The sequence below is a fragment of the Bacillus rossius genome, chromosome 12 (assembly GCF_032445375.1).
Source record: "Bacillus rossius redtenbacheri isolate Brsri chromosome 12, Brsri_v3, whole genome shotgun sequence".
NCBI classification, from domain to species: domain Eukaryota; kingdom Metazoa; phylum Arthropoda; class Insecta; order Phasmatodea; family Bacillidae; genus Bacillus; species Bacillus rossius.
The window spans coordinates 21,351,376-21,378,230 of NC_086339.1; the positions used below are offsets into that span (position 1 = coordinate 21,351,376).

Sequence of the window (26,855 nt, forward strand, 5' to 3'; positions counted from 1 at the left end):
TTTTTTAAAAATAAACTCTTTAACTCGCAGATGTAAACTCCAAAATAATTAAAATAACTTGCATTCATATTGAATTTTAATTTATCTTGCCAGTACAGATTTTAGTAGATTCAATAATTTTTTTAAAAAATAATATCAACCCCTGTTAACAACTTAAGGTGTTATATTTTGGAGAACTCAAATGAGAACTTAGATTAAGGCATGTGTATTTATGTTTGTTTGATTTTATCAGAAGATATTTTGTAATGTTAAAACCATATTTACAAAATTTAACACTTAAGAAGTTGAACTACAGCCCGTAGTAAAAAATAGTTGGCAGATTTTGCATGTTTATAAATCATACCGATTAACGGTGTTCATTTTTCGGTTTAAAAACATACCTATTCCTTTTACCCCCCCTTAGGGTGAGTTTCGGAAACTAGTATAGATGTAGTTGGTAGTTTTCGTTTGTTTATTATTGGTACCCAGTATATTTTCTTATAGGTACTTGAATCGATTCATATTTGTAGTTATTTATATGATTTTCACCTCTTAGGAGTTGAATTTCACAAAATGGTAAAATAGTGCTCAATTATGCTTGATTAAATTCACAATATAATTATTAATTAAATCATATTTACCCCCTTTTCAAATCTTAGAGGTTAATTTTCGCCAAATGATAAAATTGAGTGGGTAGTTTTTGTATGTTTGTTAATGGTAATCAGTATCTTTTTATTCTTGATTGGTTTCAGAGATACAATAAACTATCTTAAAAAGCTATTTAGCCCAGTTTCATCCCCTTAAGGTTGGAATTATGTAATTATGTGTAGCCTAGATTTTTAGTTAGCCAAAAACTTCTATAACAAAAAAATCATCAAAATCTCTTAATTAGTTTTGGATTGATGCTGGAACAAACTGACAAACTGACACACAAACAGCAAAAATTTAAAAAAATTGTATTTTTGAGTTATAAATAATTTAAATAGTCATGTACATTTTTTTTTTTTTCATAATTTCAATATACAGACTTTTTACCTCGAACAGATTTATGATTAGTATAGATTAAGTATTAGTAGTTGAGCTGATTTGTAGCTATACATCACATAGGTCCAGTGTAACTTATTAAATGAGTAAGTACGTGAAATTGGAGTAAAGACAAATAAAAATGATACATCGTGGTTTTTAATTATATGATTAGCCAAACAGCGCTTTCATTCAATTTATCGATTAGTTGCAATTTTGTGTCATACGTATTTCGGTATTTTCAAGAAATTTTGTTCTCGGTGTTTCATCCGCTCTAGCTCATACCTGTTGCACATTATGTGATCGCACATTATGTGATCACACATTTTATGTCCATCCTAAAACTGAATGTTTTCGTGCAGCAGACATGTTTTATACTGATAGTCAAAACGCGATTTTTATAGCGTAAATAAAACAAAAACAGTATCAAAGTTCACTTCTACTCCCTACTATCATTTTGTATCTTTGATTAAAAACTGTCCAGAAAAAATAATCAATTACACTAATTAATGTACATTTCTGGCCGCACTTTTAACAAAAGTTGGAATAGTTTCAAGGCGGGATAATTCAGTTCACAGGTTTTCTTCTTCTCTATTGCGTGTTTTGAGAAAAACTGGAGGACTAGTCAAAATAATTATTTCATCACAAAGATTAAGTTATAACACGTCTCGTATAGACAAGACTCGTGCGACCAGTTTCAGTGCCGTGAGCAACTTTGGTAAGTTGTCGCGTTTAGTGACGACTTTATTATTGGGTAGACTACCATTTGCAAAAAAAAAAGCAAGGGGAAAGTTCATTTAAAAGAAAATAAATTAGTTTCTGTTGACGGGGAAGGTCAAAACATGTATGTTAATATAGCGGCTGACGTTTTAATTATACTCATGTTACATAAAGACAGGGTTGTATAAAAGGAGCAAGGGAGGGGGAAAACCTGGGAAGATATTTTTAAAGCATGGGTTTACCTTTATAGGTCGAAAATACAAGTCTTTTGCTAATATAACTCGTAGGAAACCTTACAAGTAATGCGTTACTAACATATCATATTTAGAGATATGGCCACAGTTAAGTTTACAGTCTCTTTTTTAATTGTGGGTTTTGAAAAGTTGTACATACATAATTGGGAAAGGGCCTATTGACCCCGTACCCTTGGGTTATCTCGATGGCCCTGCGTCCAAGGCTAATATTTACTCGGAGTAAAGTAGTTTGGAAGGTATTTTTGAATTAATCCGGAACTATTATTAGGTATTATTACTGAAAGGCCTGCTTTGTTATTTTTAAAGCCGTTTGTGCGGAATCTGCAGCTCAGGGGTTTTGGGTTTTGCGCTTGAGGTTGACCGGAACAAGACATCAGTGACGGGATTTTTATTTAATTATATCCCTAATACTAATCAAACACGAGAAAAGATATTGGGTACCAAAAATAAACTTACCAAAATTACCACCATTAATTGCACTATTTTGCGAAATTCCATACGTGAGGGGATGATAAAGGGGTGGATATTTCTTTAAGATTAATAATCATATCTCCGTACTTAATTGAGCATAATAAAATATATTGAGGACCAATACTAAACATATGTAAACTACCAACCAGAATGTTTATTAATCACGGGATCTAAACCCAAGATGTATATATTTGTCGCAAAAGTATTTCTAGAATATCTGTGTGTCAAAGTATTAAAGCATCGTCTTGTTTTGCGTGATTAGAGATTCTTCCGTGTACCGTTGGCAGGCGGACCACAGTAGTTTAGAGCGGAGGTTAGCTCGTCTTTGAATGGCCTGGCCACATAAGGCGAGGCGAGGCTACGAGGAAGAAAACGCTGTGGCGGACAGTACTTTTTTGCTGTCCAAAAAATGTTTTGATATTTACTTTTCGCTGAAAAAAAAATATCCATGACCCTATTCCTTCTCTAATTTTCCTGAATCGTGTTCGTAATGTCGCCGAGATGAAAAATTCCAGGAGAATTATCACTCAATTAACAGATTTAACATCAAACCTAAATATCTATACAACTTTATGTATATATAACCTGAACGAAATAAATTAAAATATAAGAATCCTAAAATACATAACACCATAAAACACGCAAGTAATAAATAGACAAAAAAACAATATTATGGACAAATATGAACTGCAGTAATGGAAAGTCACCATTCAGAATGTTCACATTGTGGAAAATCAGTGTAAAGTCAGGGGATGTTAGAATTGGTCTCGGAGAGTCAGGCAATTTACTTGTAATCCTGGAAAAGTCATCGATATTCCTCAGCGATAGCAAATTTCTGCATGCTCCAGTCTGCCATCACCCAGACTGAGCAAACATTTGTTTTCAGATGGTGTTTTATTGCATAGACAAGTAAACACAATGAAATAGCATGAGCGAATGTCTGTTAAATATGAAAATATAAATAAATACAGTGGAGAATGAACAAGACAAGCTACGGGGTATAGTGGAGCACAGGGTATGTGTGTAATGAAGCTCCCGGCGACGGAATGTCGCCCCTAACCTCCAGTGTCGATTTTGCTAGAGCTAGGTGGAGATGGTTTTGTTTTAAAACGAATGTGGGTCGCAAAGTAGCATAATTAGTTGTACCTATCTTTAAAATTCTCGTCCGTGGTAAGAGCCTATAGATTCATTCAGGGACAAGGAGGAAGTGAGATTTAGCAAATTTACTATATATTTTTAAGTGTAATTAGTGTAACTTTTTTTGGAATAAAATTGCTTTTCGTGTGTTTTTAGCTGACCAGATATATATATATATATATATATATATATTTTAAATTATTTCTAAAATAAGGACTGGTGGAGGCTGGATGTTCTTAACTTCTTTCAGAAAATTGAAAAATAGGTAAGTTATTATTAAAAAAATTGGGAAATTTAAAATTTTAGTCACGGAAAGTTTAATTGAAATTTGTTTGGACAAGGTGCTACAATTGATTATATTGATGCAAATTTCAGTTGGAAGCTATTATCGTGATGTAATTCAGAACGTAAGAGCTCTCGCAGCGAGGCAGCGAGACGGGAAGCGCAGGACCACGTGAAGAAGACAAACAGCGAAGTGCGGCAGGCCTGGTCCAGGGTTCAGGGAGCGACGCGACACTGTGTACCTCGCCGAAGCATCCGTGAGACGCCCCGTCCCCGGCATTCTTCGTTTTTCCTAACCTAAGTTCAAACTAAGTGTGTAAGGGAGGGGTCTAGGTAGGGAAGACTCTAAGTACGTCTCAGGGCAAGCCCTATACGCTCTAAACATGCGGGTTTTTAACCACGCAGAAAAGGTCACGTGCATCATGTGCTAGGAGGGGATTGGCCAGCCATGGCAGACGTTTTCGCCATGACTAACTCCCCTCACTCTTAATTCCAGACTAAAACTAGATAAGTTGGGCCCAGGTAAATAGACAGAGGGAATTCCTGCGGGCATTAATCACCCCCGTCGAAGGGGTTTCGTCCCTTCAAGGGGGTATGTTGAGGGGAGGGGGATGGGTATATGCTAGTCCCTACGTCAGGAGGAAGGGGACCACACCGGTCGTGGGCTTTCCCCGCAGTTCCGTGCCGACAGTGTTGCCGTCTCTGTTGTTTTCCAACCGAACCTGGTTGTTTCGAACTAAAGTTACGTAGTTTGTTCGGGGAAAATAAATAATAAACACTGAACTGCGAAAGAAAAAAAAAATATAAAGTGTTTTTAAGTGCTGTCTTGTTGGAATTGTTGGAATGGCTGGCCATTTCCCAATTAGAGCACACAATGCATGCTACACTAACCGCACGATAAGGTGTGTGTGTGTATATATACATATATATGTATATACATATACACACACACATATATATATCATGTCCTGGAACAAAAATCATGTCCTGGAACTATTAAAATATGATCTAGAAACAAAGATTCTAGTGTGTCCTGATCATGTGTACAGAGATGAGGTAGACAAGAATGTATTATATTATTTGAAAATGGACACACAACAGTTCATTCATAATGCACATGAAGAATTACATTTTATATTGGCTAAGACAACACTAAATTACAAGTATCTGTTTAAGACCTGGAAATTGCTTAGTTTCACCCAGATTAAGGATGTGGTTGTCCAGACATGCAGCGAAGTGCTAAATAACAACAAGGAAACACGCAAGCAAGCGAATGTAATCTTCATTATGTCATTCCTCATGGACGGTGAGTGTTTTGCACGTTTAATCGAGCCTTTCCAACCGGCATCAGACAAAATAAATAGAGTGGATAAAAACATTGAGAAGATGCTGATCAGAACTTCTGCAATGTGTTTGAAGAATGTCAATATATATGTATATGCATATATATACATACATGTATAGACACATAAATGTGTATATATGTATATGTATGTATGTTTAATACATATATGTATGTTTAATACATATATGTATATATATATATATGTATATATATATGTATGTATATATATGTATATATATATATATATATATAGAGAGAGAGAGAGAGACTTTGGCAATTTTTTTCTACCCAGTTCTCTCCCATCAAATTTCACTAGTCTTCTCCGTGTACTTTTTTTTTTTTTGCCGCCTGTCGTGTAGACAACCGGGCACACGCGCGTGTGTTGCGTGCTGCGGGGCGGAAGGCTTCCCGGTGAGTAAGCCTGGCGTCGTCGGCCCCCCATCACCAGCCAGTAACAGGCCAGTCCCGTGAATCAGTGTCGGGACACTCCTATCGGGTCCAAGGAATCAGCCACTAGTGTGTTGGCTGATTTAAAACAACAGGCTGAAAGAAAAATTGGTTGTCTTTAAAGTCGGTTTACGGACGATAGGTTAACGTGACGTCATAAAACCATTGATGAAATGATTGCATAGTTTTATGAATAAAATCATTTTTATTGAATTATACTATTTTGTATGGATACAAAGAATGAGTGAAGTGAAATCTACAATTTAATTGATAAATTTTCTTTTATTTGCACTCATTAATTCAAATATGTTTATTACTTTAACGAAGAGATTATTTTAACTATAACATTTATACATGTTTGCTATTTAATTTCTTCCAATCTGTGTTTTTCTGTTAAGGATGTTAAGGACGATGATAGGAAAAGTAGGAAACGAAAATGTCAAATCGATGGTTTTTCCAGTCGAGTGGAAGAGCGATAGATGCGGCGCAAGCGGGACACAGCGTAACGGGAGAATGAGTCATTCTTTTTCGTGTGTGCAGCCGGTGTTCATCGATTTATTAGACGTTGTCACGTCAAAAAAAATATTTGGAACACTTACTTACCATGATCACTTCGCGGCCTACCTACTGGTTGAATCTGCGTGTGAACTTTGAGTCACTGGTTTTTGAAGTGAAACTTCTCTGCTGAGGGGCCTTCAATTTTCGAGCGTTACGAAAATTCCGATTGCATGAGGGGACTAGTCAGGAACGTGGAGGGGGAAACCATGGAGAGGAGGGAAATATACGTGATGAGGAGACGGCAGGGGAGAGGTAGAAATGACACAGCATACTTGCATACTTCACACTTGCGTATATTTTTTTTATATCTGCGACTTCAGCCAAAGATAGTTATGTTTCATATAACTAATAATATAATAAGAAGTTTAACTTCTGTCGCGCGTGGTCTCCAAGCACACAGTTTTTTTATGTAACACTACTTATTATTACCATATTTTTTTGGCAATTGTGGATTATTTAATTGTTAATTACTTTCCAACCTATGTATGACTATGCTTAATATTTTAGTTTCCTGTAAATTAGGTTAATTTTTAATGGGTACTTCTTATCTTTGAACATTTAGTTAAAGCTTAGTTCTGCTTTCTATCTTAGTACTTTTTTATCACGTATTTTATTCATGTTATGCATTTATTTAAACATAGCTAGTACAATACTCAGGTGGTGGCTTTAACATAGCTAGTGCTGTAGCTTCTATTCCTTATTTATTTCTTTACTTTTCAACTGACCTCGTAGTCTAATGGCTAAGGTCTCTGCTTTCCAATCTCGACGTACTTACGTCCTCCGGATCAGATCCCAACCGCCGCCTGGCTTTTTTGTACACTACACCTGCCATCGAAAAAAAAAATATGGCGAACGTCAACAAGATGGCGGCCTCTAGCAGACGACATCAAGATGGCGGCCTCTAGCAGACGACATCAAGATGGCGGCCTCTAGCAGACGACATCAAGATGGCGGCCACCTGCTGACGTCTTGTTTGAATACCGACATGCTATGTCAACATCACTGACCCCTACCCTCCTCCCACCCCAGGGAGGCTCTGTTTACAATTCCAATCTCTCCCCCCGCACCAGCGCACCCTAGTTGTCCCAGAACACAGCTCGTTCCCACTACTTAAATGCACGGAAATGTTGTTTTCAACTACATTTCTGGACGCGAATCATACGTAGTTTCCGCACCCGCAGCTAGAATTCGCTGCCGGTGCAGCTACGTCGACTATCATTCGATTTGTAGAGAGAAATGTTAAAATATATAATGAATCGGCTCCGATAAAAGCGAAAGAAACTTGAAAAAAATACTAAACCCTAGTTTTGGACGTGATTTTCGTTAAGAAATTTTATTAGAATACTGCCCATCTTGTTGAAATTCACTGAAAAAAATATTACTATAAAGTTTCCCTTTAACTTTTTGAACTATGGTTCGCGCCATTCGCCACAGATGGCAGCTCCGTGGTTACACATTTCCGTTCCGTGTGACTCCGTTTCATTCACGAAATTACTCATACCAAATTTTTGTACACCGAAAGGTAAAATGTTACACATCAATACCTAATGTTGTATTTTAAAGGTATTTATTTTTAGCTGTACGTATATCCGAGCGAGCAACAGGACCGTTACAAAGCTGTTGTGAAATTCTTGTCGTTATTCCTGCCGTGCCGTAAATATAACGCATTTAACCTTGGGTCAGCGGAACATCTGGAGTAGACTTACGTCGCCAGTTACTTCAATTTATGACGTAGTATTTCATTCGGTAGGGAATGTCGGGGAGTTTGGGCGAGTTACGATCGTGTCCCAAGTTCGTAAAAAAAATTTTATAGGTTAGAATCCTAACTCGTTTACTTTTCTGGTAATTTGAAAGACTCTTCGCCATTGAATAACCTTCAACATAAGAAGGAACGGAACAGCTAGCAACCCAGTTAACAGGTCTCATGAATCAATAGCCAATGAGCCGAGAACATTTATGATTTTGGATTAAGTCCTAGAGGAAACTGAAAGCGCGAAATTTTCCAGTCCCTAGTTATCTCCGTGAACTGAAAGTTTCCTGTAATTTTTTTCTAAAAGGAACTATAAAGTGCGGGGAATTAAAACTATGGTTAAAATTACGTAATGTAATTTTTGGTCGTAAGTCAAGTTCTTTCAGAGAACGGCTGGTTAAATTTTGTTGCCACATCTCCTTTTGTTCGTTGCCAGGCGTCCAACCAAAGACAGAGCCAAAATCGTTAAGTAAAATGCTTCTTTTATTCAACTAGTAAATGCCGTGCTTGAGAAAAAAGGAGTCCGAAGCTGCAAACAAACAATCACGTTATTTGTCGGCATGAAACGGCATAAATCACCGCCATCTTGGTCGTATAAAAATATTGGCCACAACATGCTTTAAATGTTGATTGTCTCGTTTTAGGATCTAGCTTTGATCAGGTGTTAAAATACATTTGAAGCTTGCTTTAACTACTATTATACTGTAAAAAAAATCGTAAAATTACATATGCAATGTTTAGTATTTTTTTTTCATTTTTGTCTTCTAATTTTGAAAAAAAACTAGTACAGTGAGTGTAATTTTAAACAAATTTTTCTATAAAACCTAATTGTGCTACAGGCTTCGGCAGTAATACACAATTAATTGTACATCTGTTATTACAATAAGAAACTTGATGACATTTTGGCATACAGTTGAAATACCTATACAAATTATAAAAAAAAACATTGATTAATTTGTATTTAATATCAGGTACTATATACGTCATTGTAAAAGGGCAAAATATTTGTCAGATTAAATTTGCAACTACCACGAACAGCAAAAAAATACAATGTATTTCGCAATTCATACGAAAGTGGTATTCCAATCACTTTATGACTAATAAGTATGCACGACGGACCAGTGGTTAAGATGCCAGACTAACAACCAAATTTCGTGGGTTTGACATTACGCTAGTTCACTCAGATTATTGGAAGTGTCTACTTGAATAATTAAGGGAGATTAAATTGAAAATCTCTCTTAAGTACACATGTTTTTTTTGACAACAGCTATATGCTACGGAAACAAATATTTTTGTAATTAGAACAAATTAACATGTTTATTGGTCATGCAAATTTACTTAACGATTCAGTACAATTAACTAATATTTTTTTTGGCAAAAGTGCACGCATGTGTAAATATACATGTCACGGAGTAAACATACACCAACAGCTATGATGTATTTTTACAAAACCACAGGCATCATACTTTAACACTTTAAGATAGTATTATTTTACTTGAGCACAATAGTAATGGGTAATGTTACACTGAAATAGGTGGGAGACTGCTGCCAGGTACATTTTGTGTAAAATTACACAATTTATTTTACAGTGTATGTCACTAACAGTTGCCTACGTGAAAAAAATAAGTAATTTATTTACTGTCGGGTGTTCGCATAATATTGATAAATTTAAATTGGGCTAGCATTGATCCCGCAGTAATATCTCTCGCTTCTTCGCCATGATTGAATTTAACTAAAGGAAATCGCGTTATGTTTCAAGGAAATTATTTCCCGGCGAACACGGGGCCACGCCCTCAGACTTTCAGATACAATCACTGGTTAGTTCCAGGAGGTCGAATGAGTGGTAGCACTCTTGAGAGAGAGAGAGAGTGAATTTGGGGGGGGGGGGGGGGGAGAATGAGGATGTAGTTTCGCGTCGTTTAACATCCTTACATTGACGCCAAGGCTGCAGCCGTCTCGTGTCTCCCCTCGTTATTTCCCCTCCCACTGCGGATTTAAGACGGCTTTCCCTCTTCCGTAATCCCCCTCTCTCTTCCCCACTCCCCGTTGTTCTTACGCCCTCCGCAGCATCGCTGGCGAGAGTGGCGGCAGCGTTTTACGACCCCTGCAGTTTCCTTGGATCTACACCCCCCCCCCCCCCCCTTCACAACCACCGGGTCCCCTTGGAGCAACCGTACATCCTTCGAGCCAGATGAAACCAGGCACCGATGCGCCATCTGTTTCCCCCCCCCCCCCCTTATCCAGTCTCGGAAAATTAATTTGTCCTTCGAACTAGATGTGCACCGCGACTTCGTTTTTGATGGGCAGAATGATTAGCACGGGTTATTGACGTAGAAAAGATGGAACTTCATAGTTTTAATAACATGCTCGCAAAAAAAAAAATTAAGGCTTCCTTGTAGCCTACATACGTATTTAAGGTTTTGCTTCCCCCAGGAGCAAGTACAACAAAAAATGTAGTGGAATCACAAAGTCGAAAACATGCTACGCTACGTATTTAAATATAGTTAATAAATGGGATTTATTTATCAAATTACAAATTATATTTTTTATTGTAAAGTAAAAAACAACTAACAAGCACCTAATAATACTTGCTATTATATAATGCTATATTTATTTGTCAAATATCCTGGTAACCGTTTGAGATCTCACAACAACAACAACAACAAAAAAAGATTAAATTAAACCTGGGGTTAAAATCGCAAACTGATTTGAATTCCAAGTTAAAAATATCAGCGGTTATGGAGTTAAATAATTTCATACAGATGAACACAAAATTTTATCATTTGATTAGGTTTATCTATCTAATTTTCAACAGGAAAAATATTTATTATGCAATAATTTGAAAACCACAGACAGACACTTTGATTTTATTTACTTGTATTGATTTGGCACACAAGAGCTCCTCTGCTTTACAGTCAAGTATTGCCGTTTTAAAATAGAAACGTTACGTTATAAATAGAGACCTAGAAAATTCGCGGGTTCATTTCGTGTTATGCTAAAATGCAAATAATTATACGTTAGTGCGGCTTCTTCCATTGGTTCACTGTTAATCTGGAGGACTGAGGGCCAATTAGAAACCCGACGGCGCGATACAAAGATGGCGACAGTAGAATGTCGCGTTATTGTGAACATAGTTTTTACCCACGCGACAGCCAAAAATAAAGGATTGTATATAAATTGTTTCTTGCTGTATACACGCACTAAATGTACGACAGCCACCAGTGCTTGAAGTTTTCTTTATAGAAATGTTTGAAAGAGTAATTTGTTAATTAAAATGAAACATTCGATTTTAAATATAACTGTGCGTATACACATCTAAGAGATTTCACTGGTAAAATTAGTAAACAAAACCTTAAAATTACAAGAATAATAATAATATAATTACCAATTTCCCAGTTTAATCATCTTCCAAAAACGATTCCGGGACACATTTCAGTAATGCCCCGCCAGCCACGCGATGGAAAAAGAAATGATTTATATTCGGTATTTCTGTCGCGTGTGTCATTTTGTTCGTGCTGACGTCATAGATGTGTCTTACGTGATTGGTTAGATAAGTTGGCGTCGCCGCTGTTGCGCTAATGTGATTCCAGCATGGTGATTCCTCTGTGGACGAGGTGTCAATTTTAATAAAAAACGAGAAGCATACAGCTTCGCAGGATGAGACACACCCGAACAGTTCCGAAGTTTGCCGAACGCTCGTGGAAAAAAAAAAAAAAAACACCATATTGCAATACTTTATATGGGAACATGGGAAGCCTAAAACTCACGTAGTTTCGGTTCCCTGCAAGAATTTCCGAAGATTTCCGAAGTTTTGCGTTTTGGTATTAACGCCACTTCAGCCGCTAAATCAGAAGTTTCCAATGAAAACAAGCATGTTGTGACTGACCTAACATAACCTAACCCTTCGATTTTTTTTTTAATTTCAATTTTTGAGAGAAATCCGAAGTTGCACGAACGTGGTAGGGAACCGAAACTACGTGAGTTGTAGGCTACCGACTCTCATATATTTTACGATCATAGATTATTTTAAATAACGCTAACACCACCTTATCAACCTTTCATTTTAGTTACTTTAACCTAATCTCCCGAAAAAAAAAAGAACATTTATTACACTGACTGAACATAACCTCACTTTTTACTTCCGTAAACTTCGGAACTGTTCGGGTTGTGGTTCGCCCATGTGAAAACAGTGATGTTTTGCCGTGCGCGCGGAACTAAACGCACGGCACGTGTTGTGTCCTCGCTCGCCAGCACCCCCGCCTACGACTACGCCCCCAACCCGGACAAGCAGTGGATCCTGCAGGTGACGAAGCAGATGCAGCCCATACACCGGCAGTTCACCGACCTGCTCATGACCAAGAGGCTGCAGACCCTGCAGAGCGTGGACGAGGCCGTCGACAGGGTGAGGCGCGACCGAACGCCACGTCGTTTGTGAAGCACGCAAGCCTTATATTTCACAGACGAGAGAGCCGAACCCCCCGATCGTGCATCTTCGGTTTTTTTTTTTTTGGTTCATTGTAACTCATGATAACTAATGGTCAATTAGGTTAGGATAGCTACATTATAAATACTTTAGAACATTGTGGACGGTTGATTTTATTAGGATAGCTACATTAAAGATAATGTGAAATCAAAAAATAAAAATAGCGAGCGTGAACTTCGGGTGTGGCTCTCTCGTCTGTGAAATGAAGGCTTCCCTTGTAAAGCACGCAAGCCTTAGGTTGTCACTAGCCCTAAAATTTAAAAAAAAAAAAAAAAAAAAAAAAAAAAAACTTTTTTACCGCCGGATTATTTTGATGATTCACGTTTATTACGAATACAAAAGAAATTGTCGAAAATTTGGTCTTACAAAAAGTTATTTTCTATCACTGCCTGGAAGTTTAACGAGTGTAAACATGGTGTATAAAGTAAAAAAAAAAAAAGAATATCGTAGGCTTCTATGCACATCAGGGGCCCCACATGGCCGGTGCTACCGTTGCTATGGCAACGGGGCCCATGGGTCGAGGGGGCCTGCGAAGGAAAGAAAAAAAAACAGAAAACAAAAAAGTAGACAATTTTATTTAAATCATAGAAAACAATTAAATAGTAAGGCCTAAATTTAGTTACCGATGAAATATTACACCAGAGTAATATTATTCGGAACATGCCGTGCGTACAGAACGTGTCTGAATCTACAACTGTGAGTAACAAAACCACCACCAATTGACGAGACACCATGTTGACAGTGCAGAACACTTACACTCATTTATTTGCCATTATTCAAAATAAATTTACGTTGACAATCGAAACACTGACTTAAAACTAGTTTTAATGTGTTTTAAAAATAATTGTGAAAAGAAATAAAGAAATATTTTTTTTATCTCTGATAGAAAAAAAAAGGGGGGGGGGGGGGCATCATGACTTCTAGCAACAGTGCCCACAGAATGATGTGGGGGGGGCCTGATGCACATTAACACCCGTTGACGTGCCGCGGGTTGCAGATCTACCAGGAGCTGAAGGAACTGGGGGAGCTGGACAACACCTACATCATCTACACCTCGGACCACGGCTACCACCTGGGCCAGTTCGGCCTGGTCAAGGGCAAGTCCTTCCCCTTCGAGTTCGATGTGCGCGTCCCGTTCCTGGTGCGCGGCCCCGGGATCGAGCCCGGCATCAAGTAAGCCCTTTTCTTCGCTCGTTGGCCGCGAATACCCACGTGTAGGCCCGGGCCTACCCAACATTCTCAAAACTGGAAATAAAAGACTTTTTATAAAAATACACAATTAATATTAAATGTTAAGTTTATTTTGAAAAGGGTAGTCGGCAATGAAATGGAACTATACATTTGCCTGCAGATTTGTAACATTTTACATTAATGTACAGTTGTGTTGTAATACTTACCTTATATTAACACAAGTTTAATCCTAATAATTATTGTTGTGACCTTTATTGGTATTAAAGTGTATTTTGTTGATTTATAATCATACATTTATAATGATTCTTATGATTAATATGTTATACATATTGGCCTTCAGAGAGAAAATTACCCTCAGAAATCCACAAAACTGACCATTTTGCATCTACATTTCAAAAATTCCCTGGACCACCCTTTATTGTGGGGGCCAGATCCTTCTCCCCTCCCATTTTTTCAGTACAGTCCGGACTCCCAAAATTGTGTATACAGCCCTACGGTACAGTCCGGGCCTACCCAACAACTACTAACCCTGACATTACCCATTACGATATGTTTCAACACTTTATACAAACAAGTGGTAGTGAAGTGGTTAGAGCACTCGCCTTCCACAAAGGCGATCGGGGTTCGATTCAGGAATTTTATGCAAGTGGGAAACGTGGTTGATGTTGCCGTGGCCTGTGTGTTTTCTCGGGGTATTTCCGTTGCCGCCAAGTCGCTGCTCCATATCCCATCTCTCACTCTTCAGGCTGTCCCTCTGGTAGGGCAGCCGACTCCATGCGAGCATCAGCCCCATTCCATCCATGTAGACCCTGCCTCAGGTGGGAAATCACATGTCACAATGCAAACATCTGTCTGACGGGAAGCCTTCTTTTCACAGACGAGAGAGCCAAACTCCCGATCGTGCATCTTCGGTTTTTTTTTGGTTCATTGTAAATGTGTTGATAAAAGGATACTAATGGTCAATTAGGTTAGGTTAGCTACATTATAAATACTTTAAAACATTGTGGACGGTTGATTTGGTTAGGATAGCTACATTAAAGATACGGGAGGGAAAAAAAGTGAGCATGAACTTCGGGGAACTTCAGGTGTGGCTCTCTCGTCTGTGAAATGAAGGCTTCCCTCTGTCTGACTGGCTGCATCATAGAAGTAAATACACAACAAACAATTTCAGGACTAGCAAAACATTCTGTGTTTAATGTGTTCAAAGTACAATTTTTCCTAAAATATTTTTGAACATATTATTATATAAAACATATATGTTTTTTATATGGCGAGGATTCTAGAGGTGAGGCAATGAGGTAGGCCAGTCAACCCAGCACGCTTGCCAGCAGGGGGTTCCACGAGAGGTCCTGCCTCTCGGACAGATAGTGCCCCTCTCTTCTCACCTCCCCCCCGGTTCATGTTGGCAGGATTGACGAGATAGTGCTGAACTTGGACCTGGCGCCGACTTTCTTGGACATCGCGGGCGTGGAGACTCCATCCCACATGGACGGCAGGTCGTTTCTGCCGCTACTGCATCGTATGTAAGTCAAAGAGAACGAACTAGATATTAATGACTGTCTCGACATATCAGAATCATTTATTCATGGACCTGTAAGTGTCTGGTGTTAACTTTGTTTTCTAAAACTAAACAACATTTTGGAGCAGAAATTTGCATTTTAAATTCAAAATAAACTGAGTTTTCAAAACTATTTTCCTCACTTGAATTTCACTGTCATCATTTTATTAAACTATTGTTACAGACGGAGAAAAGGAGTTTGTAAGGATGTCTTTTATATAATACTTAAGTTATAATGAACTTGGAACAAAGGCAAAAGTATAGTGAAAATGAAATTCATAATTTTTCTAATTAAATTAAAAAAATCCTGTATTTGGTGTTGAAGTGACTTTCCAGTTGGTTACAGGTTTATTTCAATTTGATGAACATAACTGTTACAAACTTAAAAAAATGTTCAAATTAGGTAGCTAACATGAAGCAAGATTAAATGAAAATATTTATGACTTGATTGTTTCATTGATTACAGGCCAAAACGTGGTCAGATGTCGGGTCGAAGAAAGAATTTTAAATGGCCAGACACATTCTTGATAGAAAGGTATGTACTAAATTCTATAAATTATAATATATAAATAAATAGAATAGAATCCTCTCCTATTATGATAAACATTTATTTTGTTTTGATATTTTGTATTAAATTTTTTTTCTGTTTGAAAAATAATATTTTAATCAAAAATTTTCCATTTATACATTTGAAACTGCTTTAAGTAGGTATGTAGGAATAATAAAAATCAAATTGTAACAATTAGTTAAATTTGAGATGTAGTGTGTTAAACATATGTTACCAATGAATCTTATAAACAAAACCATAATATACATCACAAAATTACAAAACAATTTTTTTTTCTTGTTTTTACGACTCTTAAAATATTTTTTGGTTTGACTTCTGAATAGTTCTAATATGAAAATGTGAAGGAAAAGATAATTAAGTCTACAGATTGAAAGGCAGAATAAAAAAAAAAATAAAAGTATTGAAATTTTTTTTTTGTTACAATAAGTTTTTAAATTGCTCAGGAAAAATAAAACTTTTGCTCGAATGTATTAATGTTTGAACATGTGAGTAGCATGTTAAATTATTTTCTTAACTTAATTCATTAATTAAAGTTAACATTTAAACTACTTTAACTACATTTCCGAATTGTAAAGTTTACTTATATCTACACAGGAGCATGTTATCCTTCTCTCTGCCCGAGCAGCAGTGGGAGGAGAGAGATACCGGAGGCCTTCGCAGAGCACAAGCAGAGCGGGAGGCAGAACGGCCACCAGGGAGCGTACGACACTGGCGTGGAGAACGACAGCAGCTTGCTGTCCGAGTCTGTCGCCTGGAACACGACGGGTGGTACCGCGGCGACACAGAACCTCGCCGGCGGTCTGCTGCCGGATGTCGCAGGCGGCTTCAACGACACCGACACTCTCCTGCCGCCCGAGGAGGGCCCGACTTTGGACAAGATTCCGGTGCTTTCGAGTAAGTCATTTCTCTTCGAGGGAATGCCAGATTAATGTTAGGTGATGTAGGCATTTATCCAAGCCAATTTCATCTAGAAGGTGAACGGTGAACATGAATTTTATGAAAAGTTGACTTGTTAAAAATAGCTGGTTTCTATTGGCCAAAGCTTCTACGGAATGTTTTACATAAACAAGTGATGGCCAACTGACGGCCTGTGGGCCATATCCAGCCCAGGAAATAATGTGGCCCGCTAAAAAATCTTAAAAAAATACATATATTATCAGGAATACTGTCTTGTGTTTCCGCATAAATATCTCATAATGTGTCAGAAAACAATTTTAGGAAGCCATAATACTCTCACAAAAATATTTAATATAAGAGGGCCCTTCAATAATTAAAGAGACAAATTGTTATTGAAAAAAAAAAAAAAAAAAAAAAAAAAACTGGGTATATACTACACAATGAAACGTTTACTACTTCTCAAAATAATCCCCACCAATATTAATACATTCAGGGCTAGATTTTAAGCAATATTTTAACCTGCCCAACGGACAGGTGTAATCGAAAATTTGCCTGTCCGCCATCCAATTTGCCTGTCCGCTGTTTTACCCAAATAAAAAAAATTTCAAAGTCGCTAAAAAAGTGAGAAAAAAGGATTTTTGCTATATTTTGCACCTATTTTTATCACACACTTAACATCCTTATTTAATCATAATTTTCAGACGAGTCACTGTCTGAGTCACTGCACGAAGTACTTGGCTGATTCTGTCTTGAACATCTTCGATAAGGAGGCTGAAAGGGTCGACGTTTTCTCTGAACATTATGATACCAGAGATTTATTGCTGGTGCTGGATCAAACTCACTTTCAGCCATTATTGTTTATTTATAGATATTGTCAAAGACGTTTTATTTGCAGTCGCGGTCGCGGTCGCATAAATGTTATTAATCACCTCTGCTGCATTAGTGCGTGCGAATAACCTCGGCGTCACAAGTTGCACCTGTCCACCGGACAGTTGCCTTTTTTATTTTGCCTGCCCGGACGAGTTTTTGCCTGTCCCGGGCAGGCGGACAGGTGCTAAAATCGAGCCCTGAATACATTTGTCCCAAAGATGAACTATTTATTTTATAACTGATGCAAATAAGTCTCTGTATTGTTGTTGGAGCCACTTTCCGTTAATTCCTTGACCTCGTTACTACTGAACTTTTTTCCACATAATGCCTCTGTGAGTCGTCCAAACAAATTAAAATCCAAGGGAGCCAAACCTTGACTGTAGGGAGGGTGAGATAGTATCTCCCAACCCATTTTTTCAGTGGTTTCTTGCGTCAGATTGGCGGTGTGTGAGGGCGAGCGTTGTCGTGTAGCAAGTTCACGCTTTTTCTTTGAGATCTGCGACATTTTTCTCTCATTGCTGGCTTTACTTTGTCAGTATGTCTGAGCAGTAGGCACTGTTTATTGTACACTGATCTGCCAAAGAATCACAAAGGACGACACCTTGGGCATCCCTAAAGACGGTCAACATGACTTTTCCTGCTCATGCTTGCATTCTGAATATCTTTCGGACAGGCGAGCTGGTGTGCTTCCATTCCATACTTTGTCTTTTGGACTCTGGTTCAAAATTGTGAACCTAAGTTTCATAGCACGTTAAAATCGTGCCTAGAAAGGGTCACCTTCCCTTTCATAGCATTCTTTCAAATGTGTACACACTGAGTCTTCTTTCCTTGCTTTTATTTTGCTGTACTTGAGCTTGTTACTGATAACGCTATGAACTGCAACTATTTTTGCTGTTATGTTCAACTGTAACTCATTGGTCTTCACAAATAATGTTGTCAATGTGGGTTTCCAGCGAAGTAGTTGACACTTCAACTGGCGGCCAGGATGTTGCTGGTCAGTTACTGAGGTTTGGCCGTTTTTTAACTGTCCTACTCACTTACAAAAATTTCAGCGGTTCATACAACTTTAACAATACTGTAAAATCATTCGAAAAAAGATTTTAGATGGTTTTTCACCTTCAGAAAGCAAGAAGAAGAAAAAGAGGATCACTGAATGTTGTTCAACTAATGTGGAAACTTAAGTGGACACGCCATTGTTAAATGCATTATTGGTGCCAGAGCTCCGGGGATTTAGCCCCCTGCCTCCCTTCCCACTTTCTCTTGAAGACCCTGGGGCCAGTACTTGTCGGGGTTTACGAAAAGGGTTGGACTAGGAGAGGGCAGTATGGTGGGAAATAAACTATTTTTTTAAATACATATTTATGTCAGTGATGGCCATGGATATTGGAAAGTTGCACATTAAATAATGAGGTAGCCCGACAAAATTATTTGACCCCAGACCCTTAGTTTCTTTTGAACGCCCTGCCCACCGGCAAAATCATTACTATTAATGAGAAGACAGTTTTTGCTTGCCATCTGAGGCTTGTAAGGAAAGTTTTGCTGGGATCCTGCCTCAGCCCTAACCACATTTATCAGCTGGGAGGACAACATAAACAGTCTTCATAGTCCAGAGTTAACAATAATAGATATTTGCAGAGATACATATACAATACTAGCTGCCCGACCCGGCTTTGCACGGCTATACTAATGGAAAAAAATGAAGCCACATCTCCCATTTACAGTAATGGTAATTATCAAAAAAATTCAGTGAAAATTTATTACAATGCTGTATAATGTACCGGAGAGAAAATGAATAGCACAGATGGTTTCCCGACCCGTGCACGCAACGTACAACTGATGTACCTGTACTTCGCTACGGCAGTCTACAGGCAGATCACTCTTGCGCCGCTTATTATACATGCCCCTCCTTGTGGGTACGCCACTGCCGCGCGATGCCCGTTGCCATGGAGACGCAGAAGGCATGAACAATGCAAAATCCTGTTCTCATGCAGACAAAGTACCCACTGTTGCCTGGTTTTAACCACCCATGGGATCTAATTTTTGGAAAATGTCATCCTGCGTAACATAAGGAACATTACTGTGAAGTTTTCAGTCTGTAAAATATATATACTTGAAAAAAAAAAGGGCAATAAAAAAACAAATTAAACACAGAGAGAGGAAAAAAAAAACAATAGTTTAGGTTTGCGATTTAAAGTGATCAAAAGTATTTAAATACTAATTGAACTCTTATGAGTGTACTGATTGCTTCGTTGTTAATATCACATGGGTGTTGTTTACTTGTATGGTAAAATTAAGAATGATAAGGCATCTAGTGCATGGCAACAATGTTAATAGGCAATAGGAAATAAACTTCTAGCGCCTGCAGCATTGTCAACACACACTTTGTACGTGTACTGCATGTTGTATCTAACCCCCTCCAACGCATTTGATTCTAAATTGGACTTTTAGTAAGGATTGCTAATGTTATTGATAATATAATATAGCCTATAGCCTTCCTTGATAAATGTACTATCCACCACTGAAAGAATTTTTCAAATTGGACCAGTGGTTCCTGAGATTAGCGCGTTCAAACAAACAAAAAACAAACTCTTCAGCTTAATAATATTAGTATAGATAGTGTGGTCATTTTGTAGAATCTGTGTTTATTTATATATCATGTAAATCTTGTTTGTGCCTGCACAACTAGAGATCATAAAATTATAACAAGTAATATTGGTTAGTTTTATTTTTAATTGGGAAGAAAATTTGTCTTTTCAATTGGGGGGGGGGGGGGGGGGAATTAACATACACTTTTTTATAGTGTGTGTGTGTATGCGCGTGCGCGCGTGTAAACAACTGTTCCTATTACACAATTGAACTTTGAATACCTACCTATTTAAAATGTAATTAAAAAAAATCGTGGCTTAATGATTGACTTCAAGGAGATGATGGAGGATTTCCTATCGGGAGGAAGGGAATTTAATTACTTTACCCGCTGTTTACTTTTGAATTCTTTTCTTTTGATGGGGGGGGGGGGGGGGAATGATAGGATTTTTAGGTTTTGGCATTTTTTTGGGAAGAGGAGGAGGAGGAGGAATGATTTCCCCCATCCTCCCCCCCCCCACCCCCCCTCTGCTTATACCTCTGTAGACCAATCTTTTAATGTACTGGATGTTCTTGACTTCCATTTTTCTGGTTCACTTTGTTTTTTTCACCCGGGCATCACTGTGCCCGGCCAATGAGCTGATCATTTGAGAATGTACAGTCGGACGATAACGCCTCACTGGTTTGTGTGTGGACGCCGACAGGGCTGGACCCGCAGTTCGACAACCAGGTGGTTCCCGTGGCGCCGTCCGGCGGGCTGGTCGGCAAGGTGGAGCGCATCGCCCTCGAGTGCCAGAGCCCGGAGTTCCAGGCGCCGTGCAGGCCCGGCCAGAAGTGGCAGTGCCTCCTGGACGGAAACAGGTTTGGCAACCCGTGGATTCACAAAGCTTTCTTCTACCACCCCCCCCTCCAAATACTGGCCCAGTGGTGGATCCAAGGGGGGGCACCAGGTGCAAGTCCCCCCCCCCCCCCCCCCCCCCCGAAAAACAAGTTGTCTGCTACATTAATATTGCTGACAAAAAATGATTGTTTCTGAAACCAATAAAATATTTTAATATAATTAATGAATTTTTTGTAAAATCGTAAAATCATAAAATCTGGTGGTTGGATGTTATGTGTAGTGTGAGTGGATTAAATAACAATTTAGTAATTTTAAGAAATTTTTTCTCTGGCTACTCTGAAATCCTAGAATGTCCCCCCTCTGAGGTGAACCTCTGGATCCGCCACTGTACTGGCCTTCGGGATTTTTTTTTTGATCTTCATGTAGTTAACTATTTTGAACGTTTGCCTGTGCAGTAAAGCGGCGTGCCGCCATCCCAAAGTGTGTACTGTGCTTGCAAACAGCTTGCCTCAATAACGACAGGGACCTCGAAATTAGATAGAACCCATTGCGTTTCGACAAAAATCAAGTGACGTACATGCTGCAATTTGCAAAATCAATACTTCTTTGTCATTATTAGTGGTTTTAAGTATCTTTGTAGTATCACTTGATAACAATACCGAAAGTACACCAGCAAGTTTTTCAGCCTAAAAAAAAAAAATCCTTAAGTTGCACAAAGGCAAGTTTCAAAAGGCTTTGAAAAAATATAGGCTCCTCGGAAACGGGTGTTTTTGCCACTCTCAAGCGGTCACCATACAAATCATGTTACAAATCATGTTACACCATGTTGGAACCAACAGGTTTTTGGTTTTAGTTATTTAAATAATTTTTGGAAATGATGCTTTCATTTTATAAGCTTGCAGAAAAAAAATTGCTGTATCCAAAATGGGGTCTTTTAGTTTCAACCCTTTAATTCAACTTACTGTTTGTGTATCAAGGTTGCACAAACATAAAAGTAAAATCCCAGACTTGTGTGCTTATGTGAAAGTTTTCTGCAGCATGCAGATTAGTAACTGTTTGATGATTTCCGGACCACCAGGCATTAATTATACTTGTATGTTATTTTGCATTCATGAATTGTTTTGGTCCATGTGAGGCCCATACTTACTTTGATGCAATAAGAACTGTAGAATGGCCTTGTCAGATTGTTTATGAGCCAGAAAAAAGTAGGTTGTCATCTAGTGCAGCAAAACATCCAGTCTGCCTAAATAGACAGGTACTGACTTTCTGGAGGAGCAAACATTGCAGGGCCGCATATATTTCTGCCACTGGAAATTGAGATGTAAGTGTTGGAACCACAGTGCTGTCTTGCTGTCATCTTTAATAATTGTCCTCCCAGAACTTTCAAGGAATTTGACAATTCTTGGTCTCGTTTCATCTTAAAATTTCTCAACAGATGTTTACTAAATATTATCTAACAGCAGTAACATATCAAGCTCATAACTATAATTACTTGTGTGACCTTCTAAAACTTGAAAATATAATTTAACAAATACCTGGTGAGAATTTTCATTATGCAGCAATAAATTCAAGAGAGTTTATCGGAATGCATTTAATGGAAATTCCTTAAATAATAGTGATACAAGAAAACTAAATATCCAACTTGGCATGTGAGGCCAAGCCTTAAGAGATGAGAGTAAGCTGGTGTAAGTTAGACACCAGCCTTAATTCAGGGCACGTCCGAGGAGTGAACAGCGTGAGATAAAATGTGTACGGAGCTGCAATTGAATCTGTGCCTTTAAGACACAAACATTTACTGCTTACAAAAAAATACTGGAGTGAATCTGGCAGGATTTGACATTGGATTACCTTGATAGGGGACAATTGATCTGATGACTACATCAATAAGGCTCCTTCATAATCATATTTCTGTCTTTTGGGCTCTAAGTTCTGGTGCTGCAGAGGTAAGAAAACCTTAGTAATTTTAGAATTGCAAAATAATGGGGAAGAAGCAATGTGATGATCACTATGCAACTGCAAACTGTCATTTTATTTTGATTATATTGTTTTTACCCATAAATTAGAAAAAAAACATGATATAAAATGTTTCCTGCCATTTCATACACAACCCATATATGACAGATAATGTTTTCTGTTTATTTATGAATTTGTTTGAAAAAAAAATTGAATTTACAAACAAATTTAGTAAACACAACTTAAAAAATACAGCAACAATAGTAATAATATTGACGCTAGTACTTCTTCTGTGCTTGGAGAGACTTCACAATTTCACTCTATTTCACACTTTTTTTTTTTGGCTTTGCGCAACTGACGCTGGTACTTTTTTCACCCGTGGAGATACTGACATGACGGACATGAGTGTGAGGGCCATATGCATGCCTATCCCTTCTCCATTTTCTCCTCACAGATTCCCCGGCGTGCTTCGCTTCAAGTCAAATGAACAAAAATTCTGGTTAATATTTGAAAAAAAAAATCTCTCAAGTAACAGTAGCTACAAAAAAAAAAAAAAGAAAGGAAAGAGCCAATGTGGTGGCTTGTGGGACCGAGTATTTTAATCTGCGATGTGGTGAAAGCTCTAGTTTTGATCGGGAGACGGGCTGTGCTCGTGATTGCAGGTGGCGCAAGCACAAGTGCAAGTTCCAGATGGCGGCGGCGCACAGCAGACGCAGGAAGTGCCTGTGCTTCACGCCATCCGGCATGGAGTACACCCGTCTGGAGCCGGACGAGCGGCGCTCGCAGCGACAGTTCTACAGGTGGGTATTCTCACCCGGGAAGCCTACAACTCACGTAGTTTCGGTTCCCTACCACGTTCGTGCAACTTCGGATTTCTCTCAAAAATTGAAATTAAAAAAAAATCGAAGGGTTAGGTTAGGTTAGGTCAGTCACAACATGCTTGTTTTCATTGGAAACTTCTGATTTAGCGGCTGAAGTGGCGTTAATACCAAAACGCAAAACTTCGGAAATCTTCCGATATTCTTGCAGGGAACCGAAACTACGCGAGTTGTAGGCTTCCCATTCACACCCGCCGACTGGTAAACGTAATTTTAAAATACATCTTTTTCTTGGCTAGAATAGTTTTGACAACCAACATGAATACTTTGGGTAGAAGAGAAAAAAAAAAAACCTATCTAGTACAATTCAGGATAATGCAACAAGAACAGCCACCTAACTGATAACAAAATTTACACTAACTATGCCTCACGATATTATGTGCTACTGTAATTATCTTTTGTACGAATTGCTGATTTTAAATGCGAGTTTTAATGTCGAAATCAAATCGAAATATAAAATGAACCAGTGTAATGAAAAATATTTTACCATGCATTAATTATTTTAAAGATTGTTCAGTATTTTCTTGAACTAATATTGAGCTGTTTGGAGCAACGTGTTTATTTATACCTGAAAATTACTGAAATGCTTAAGTTATTGAAGAGGAGACAAGGAGAAAGTGTTAAAAACAGAATAAGCATAAAAATCAGATGTTTCCACATATTGGAGAGAATTTTAGTGATTGGGTGGGTGTTAGAACCAAACTGATCAATTAGTAAGTCAGTTGAGATCTAGATGTCTAGGGTTGTACATGATAACTAATGTGTGAGTTCTATTATTAGTACTGAACATAGACATAGTAATAATTGAATAATAGTCAGAGACAAGATTTGAATAGTTTTATTTTCAAACAGATTTTATTGGCAACTTTTTATTTTTATGAAAAAAAAAAAATATATATATATATATATATATATATATGTCAGTACATACATACGTCAGTAGTATCATGCATAAATTTACTAAAATAGTCGTATGGATCAAAACAACATTATACGTATTATTGGAACTACTAAACTTACATAAGAGAGAAAAAAATTAAGTTGTTGCATGGTACAAATTTCTTTCTGGTGCTGACATAGTAATAAACTTAAATTTTTTTACCTTTTTTTCTCTATTTTACTTTTAAAATCCTATTAATATGGAAAAAAAAATCTATATTCACTGATGAAAGCCCTTGTGGGCCTTTAGCTACCTCTTTAAAGTATCAAGACTTATTTTACTTGGTTTATTTTCCCAAAAAAAAAAACTTAAAAAAATTAATACACTAGAAAGTTAACTAATTTTTTATGTAGTTATTAATTTTTTTATTAAGTGAGTTTATATGTGTTTTGTTTTTTGCCTTGGTTTTGGTGTTATGCTATCTATTGACTTTCATTTTGGTGTTATTTTGTTTTTATCTGTATTTACACCATATAAGCTAGCCTCTAATTTTAACCTGTGGGTTGTTTTCCAGAGGTCACGCAAACAAAGACATGAAGGATCATCACCCCAGATTCCTGCGCTTGGCCCAGAACAAGCGTTCTGTGGGGCCAAGGCACTTGGAGGACTTTCTGCAGAGCAGACGGGAAAACATGGACCCGGTCCTGTTGAACGACTTATTGTTGAGGATCAAGCGGCCGAGGAAGGGGCTTCGAGCGAAGCGGGACACCCTCGATCACGTCATGGAGGACTTGGAAGAACAACTTTATGGCTTGGAGGTGAGAAGAAAGACAGTTGGCAGACCTGCCCAGAGAGCAGGGCGATTGTTAGTACTCTGTCCTGGGCTTCATGAGTTGAACATAGATTTTTAAAAAAATTTTAAACTCTATTTGCACTATTTTCAAACTACTTGGTTTTTTTTATAGAGCATCAACTTTGAACAATGCTTAACGAATAGACTATCTGGGCCTGTAGAACCAAAAGTGTCTTTAGCAACTAACTAGGATTGTCCTTAAGGGTCTTGGCTATCTGGGCACACATTCAGTGTGCAGAGCTTCAGGAAAAACAAAGCAATTTTAAAACTACAAGCTATCCAAGTGGGGTCTGTTTACAAAAAGCATTTAAGAATTCACTGAGGGCCGATTAGTGATTTGGTTTCTGGATTAAAATTATAAACTAATTTTTGTAGAAGGCAAATTTTTGTAGTTAAAAGCTAAAAGGCATGTTTTCAGATTAAATTTTAAACATAAATCAACCGGTGCAGATTCTTGAAAGCACTTGAGGGACTTGCATTACATCATCTTCATTTCTCCGCCATATAAATGTTATGGTCACCGTTAAAATTTCATAGTTGTCCTCAGCACAACAAGAAGACTGCATGGTTAGAGACAATATCACGCTAGATATACCAGTGAGCATTGCGCTTATCCCGCCACACCCCTAACAAGTTGGGTCCCTTAAAAGTATTCTGTTTACATGACTTGAGCATTAGCAAGAAACAAAGAAAATATTTTTTTGTTTGCATTTTAAGGAATGTGGTTACAAATTTTGATCAAAAATTTTTTCCCTTAAAGGAATGTGGTTACAAATTTTGATTAATAACTTTTTTCTCTTTACCCAGAAAAACTTCTGGATGGCAGATTGAAAAAAAAAATTATTCTATCAATTTTTTAAAAAAGAAACAAGGCCTACTTATTCTTTTAAAATTAATTTTATGGTTTTCATGCAGTGACATGTTGTTCAGGAAACTCAAGTGAATGAGAAGGAGAGAGAGGCCAATGCGTCTCTGCGAGCCATCAATGAGATCAACGGAGGCTGCCGGGTGTACCCTGGAGGCGTGAACTGCAGCAACGTGGTTTACGAGAACCCGCAAGCCTGGCGATCGTCGAGGAACAACGTGGAGGAGCAGATACGCAAACTGCGTGTCAAGCTCGATGCTCTGAAGGTAATTACAGTCTGGATGAATATGGATTTTTTCCTCCCAATCTCAGGAATAATGCATACAAGGTAATCTGAATACAGTACTTATGAAGACCCCTTAGGGTTATGTTAAAAAATGAAACTACGTTTCGCAAAACTTAGTAAAACTCTGCAACAATGTATAATAATATAGTAGTAACCATTGATTGAGTGTGTAATTTTAAACAT

The 26,855-nt window shown here is 37.9% G+C and overlaps 1 protein-coding gene across 5 annotated transcripts in view; it reads left to right on the forward strand.

Annotated features, from left to right (window-relative positions):
• Positions 1 to 26,855, forward strand: part of LOC134537688 (extracellular sulfatase SULF-1 homolog) — a 363,580-nt gene that overhangs the window by 300,461 nt on the left and 36,264 nt on the right. For all 5 annotated transcript variants that reach the window (XM_063378401.1, XM_063378404.1, XM_063378405.1 and 2 more), the window contains 9 exons: positions 12,218 to 12,368; positions 13,447 to 13,622; positions 15,050 to 15,163; positions 15,665 to 15,733; positions 16,392 to 16,660; positions 20,821 to 20,977; positions 23,573 to 23,710; positions 25,243 to 25,486; positions 26,452 to 26,652. In XM_063378401.1, the coding sequence (XP_063234471.1) occupies positions 12,218 to 12,368; positions 13,447 to 13,622; positions 15,050 to 15,163; positions 15,665 to 15,733; positions 16,392 to 16,660; positions 20,821 to 20,977; positions 23,573 to 23,710; positions 25,243 to 25,486; positions 26,452 to 26,652 (1,519 nt within the window). The remainder of the gene's footprint in view (positions 1 to 12,217; positions 12,369 to 13,446; positions 13,623 to 15,049; positions 15,164 to 15,664; positions 15,734 to 16,391; positions 16,661 to 20,820; positions 20,978 to 23,572; positions 23,711 to 25,242; positions 25,487 to 26,451; positions 26,653 to 26,855) is intronic.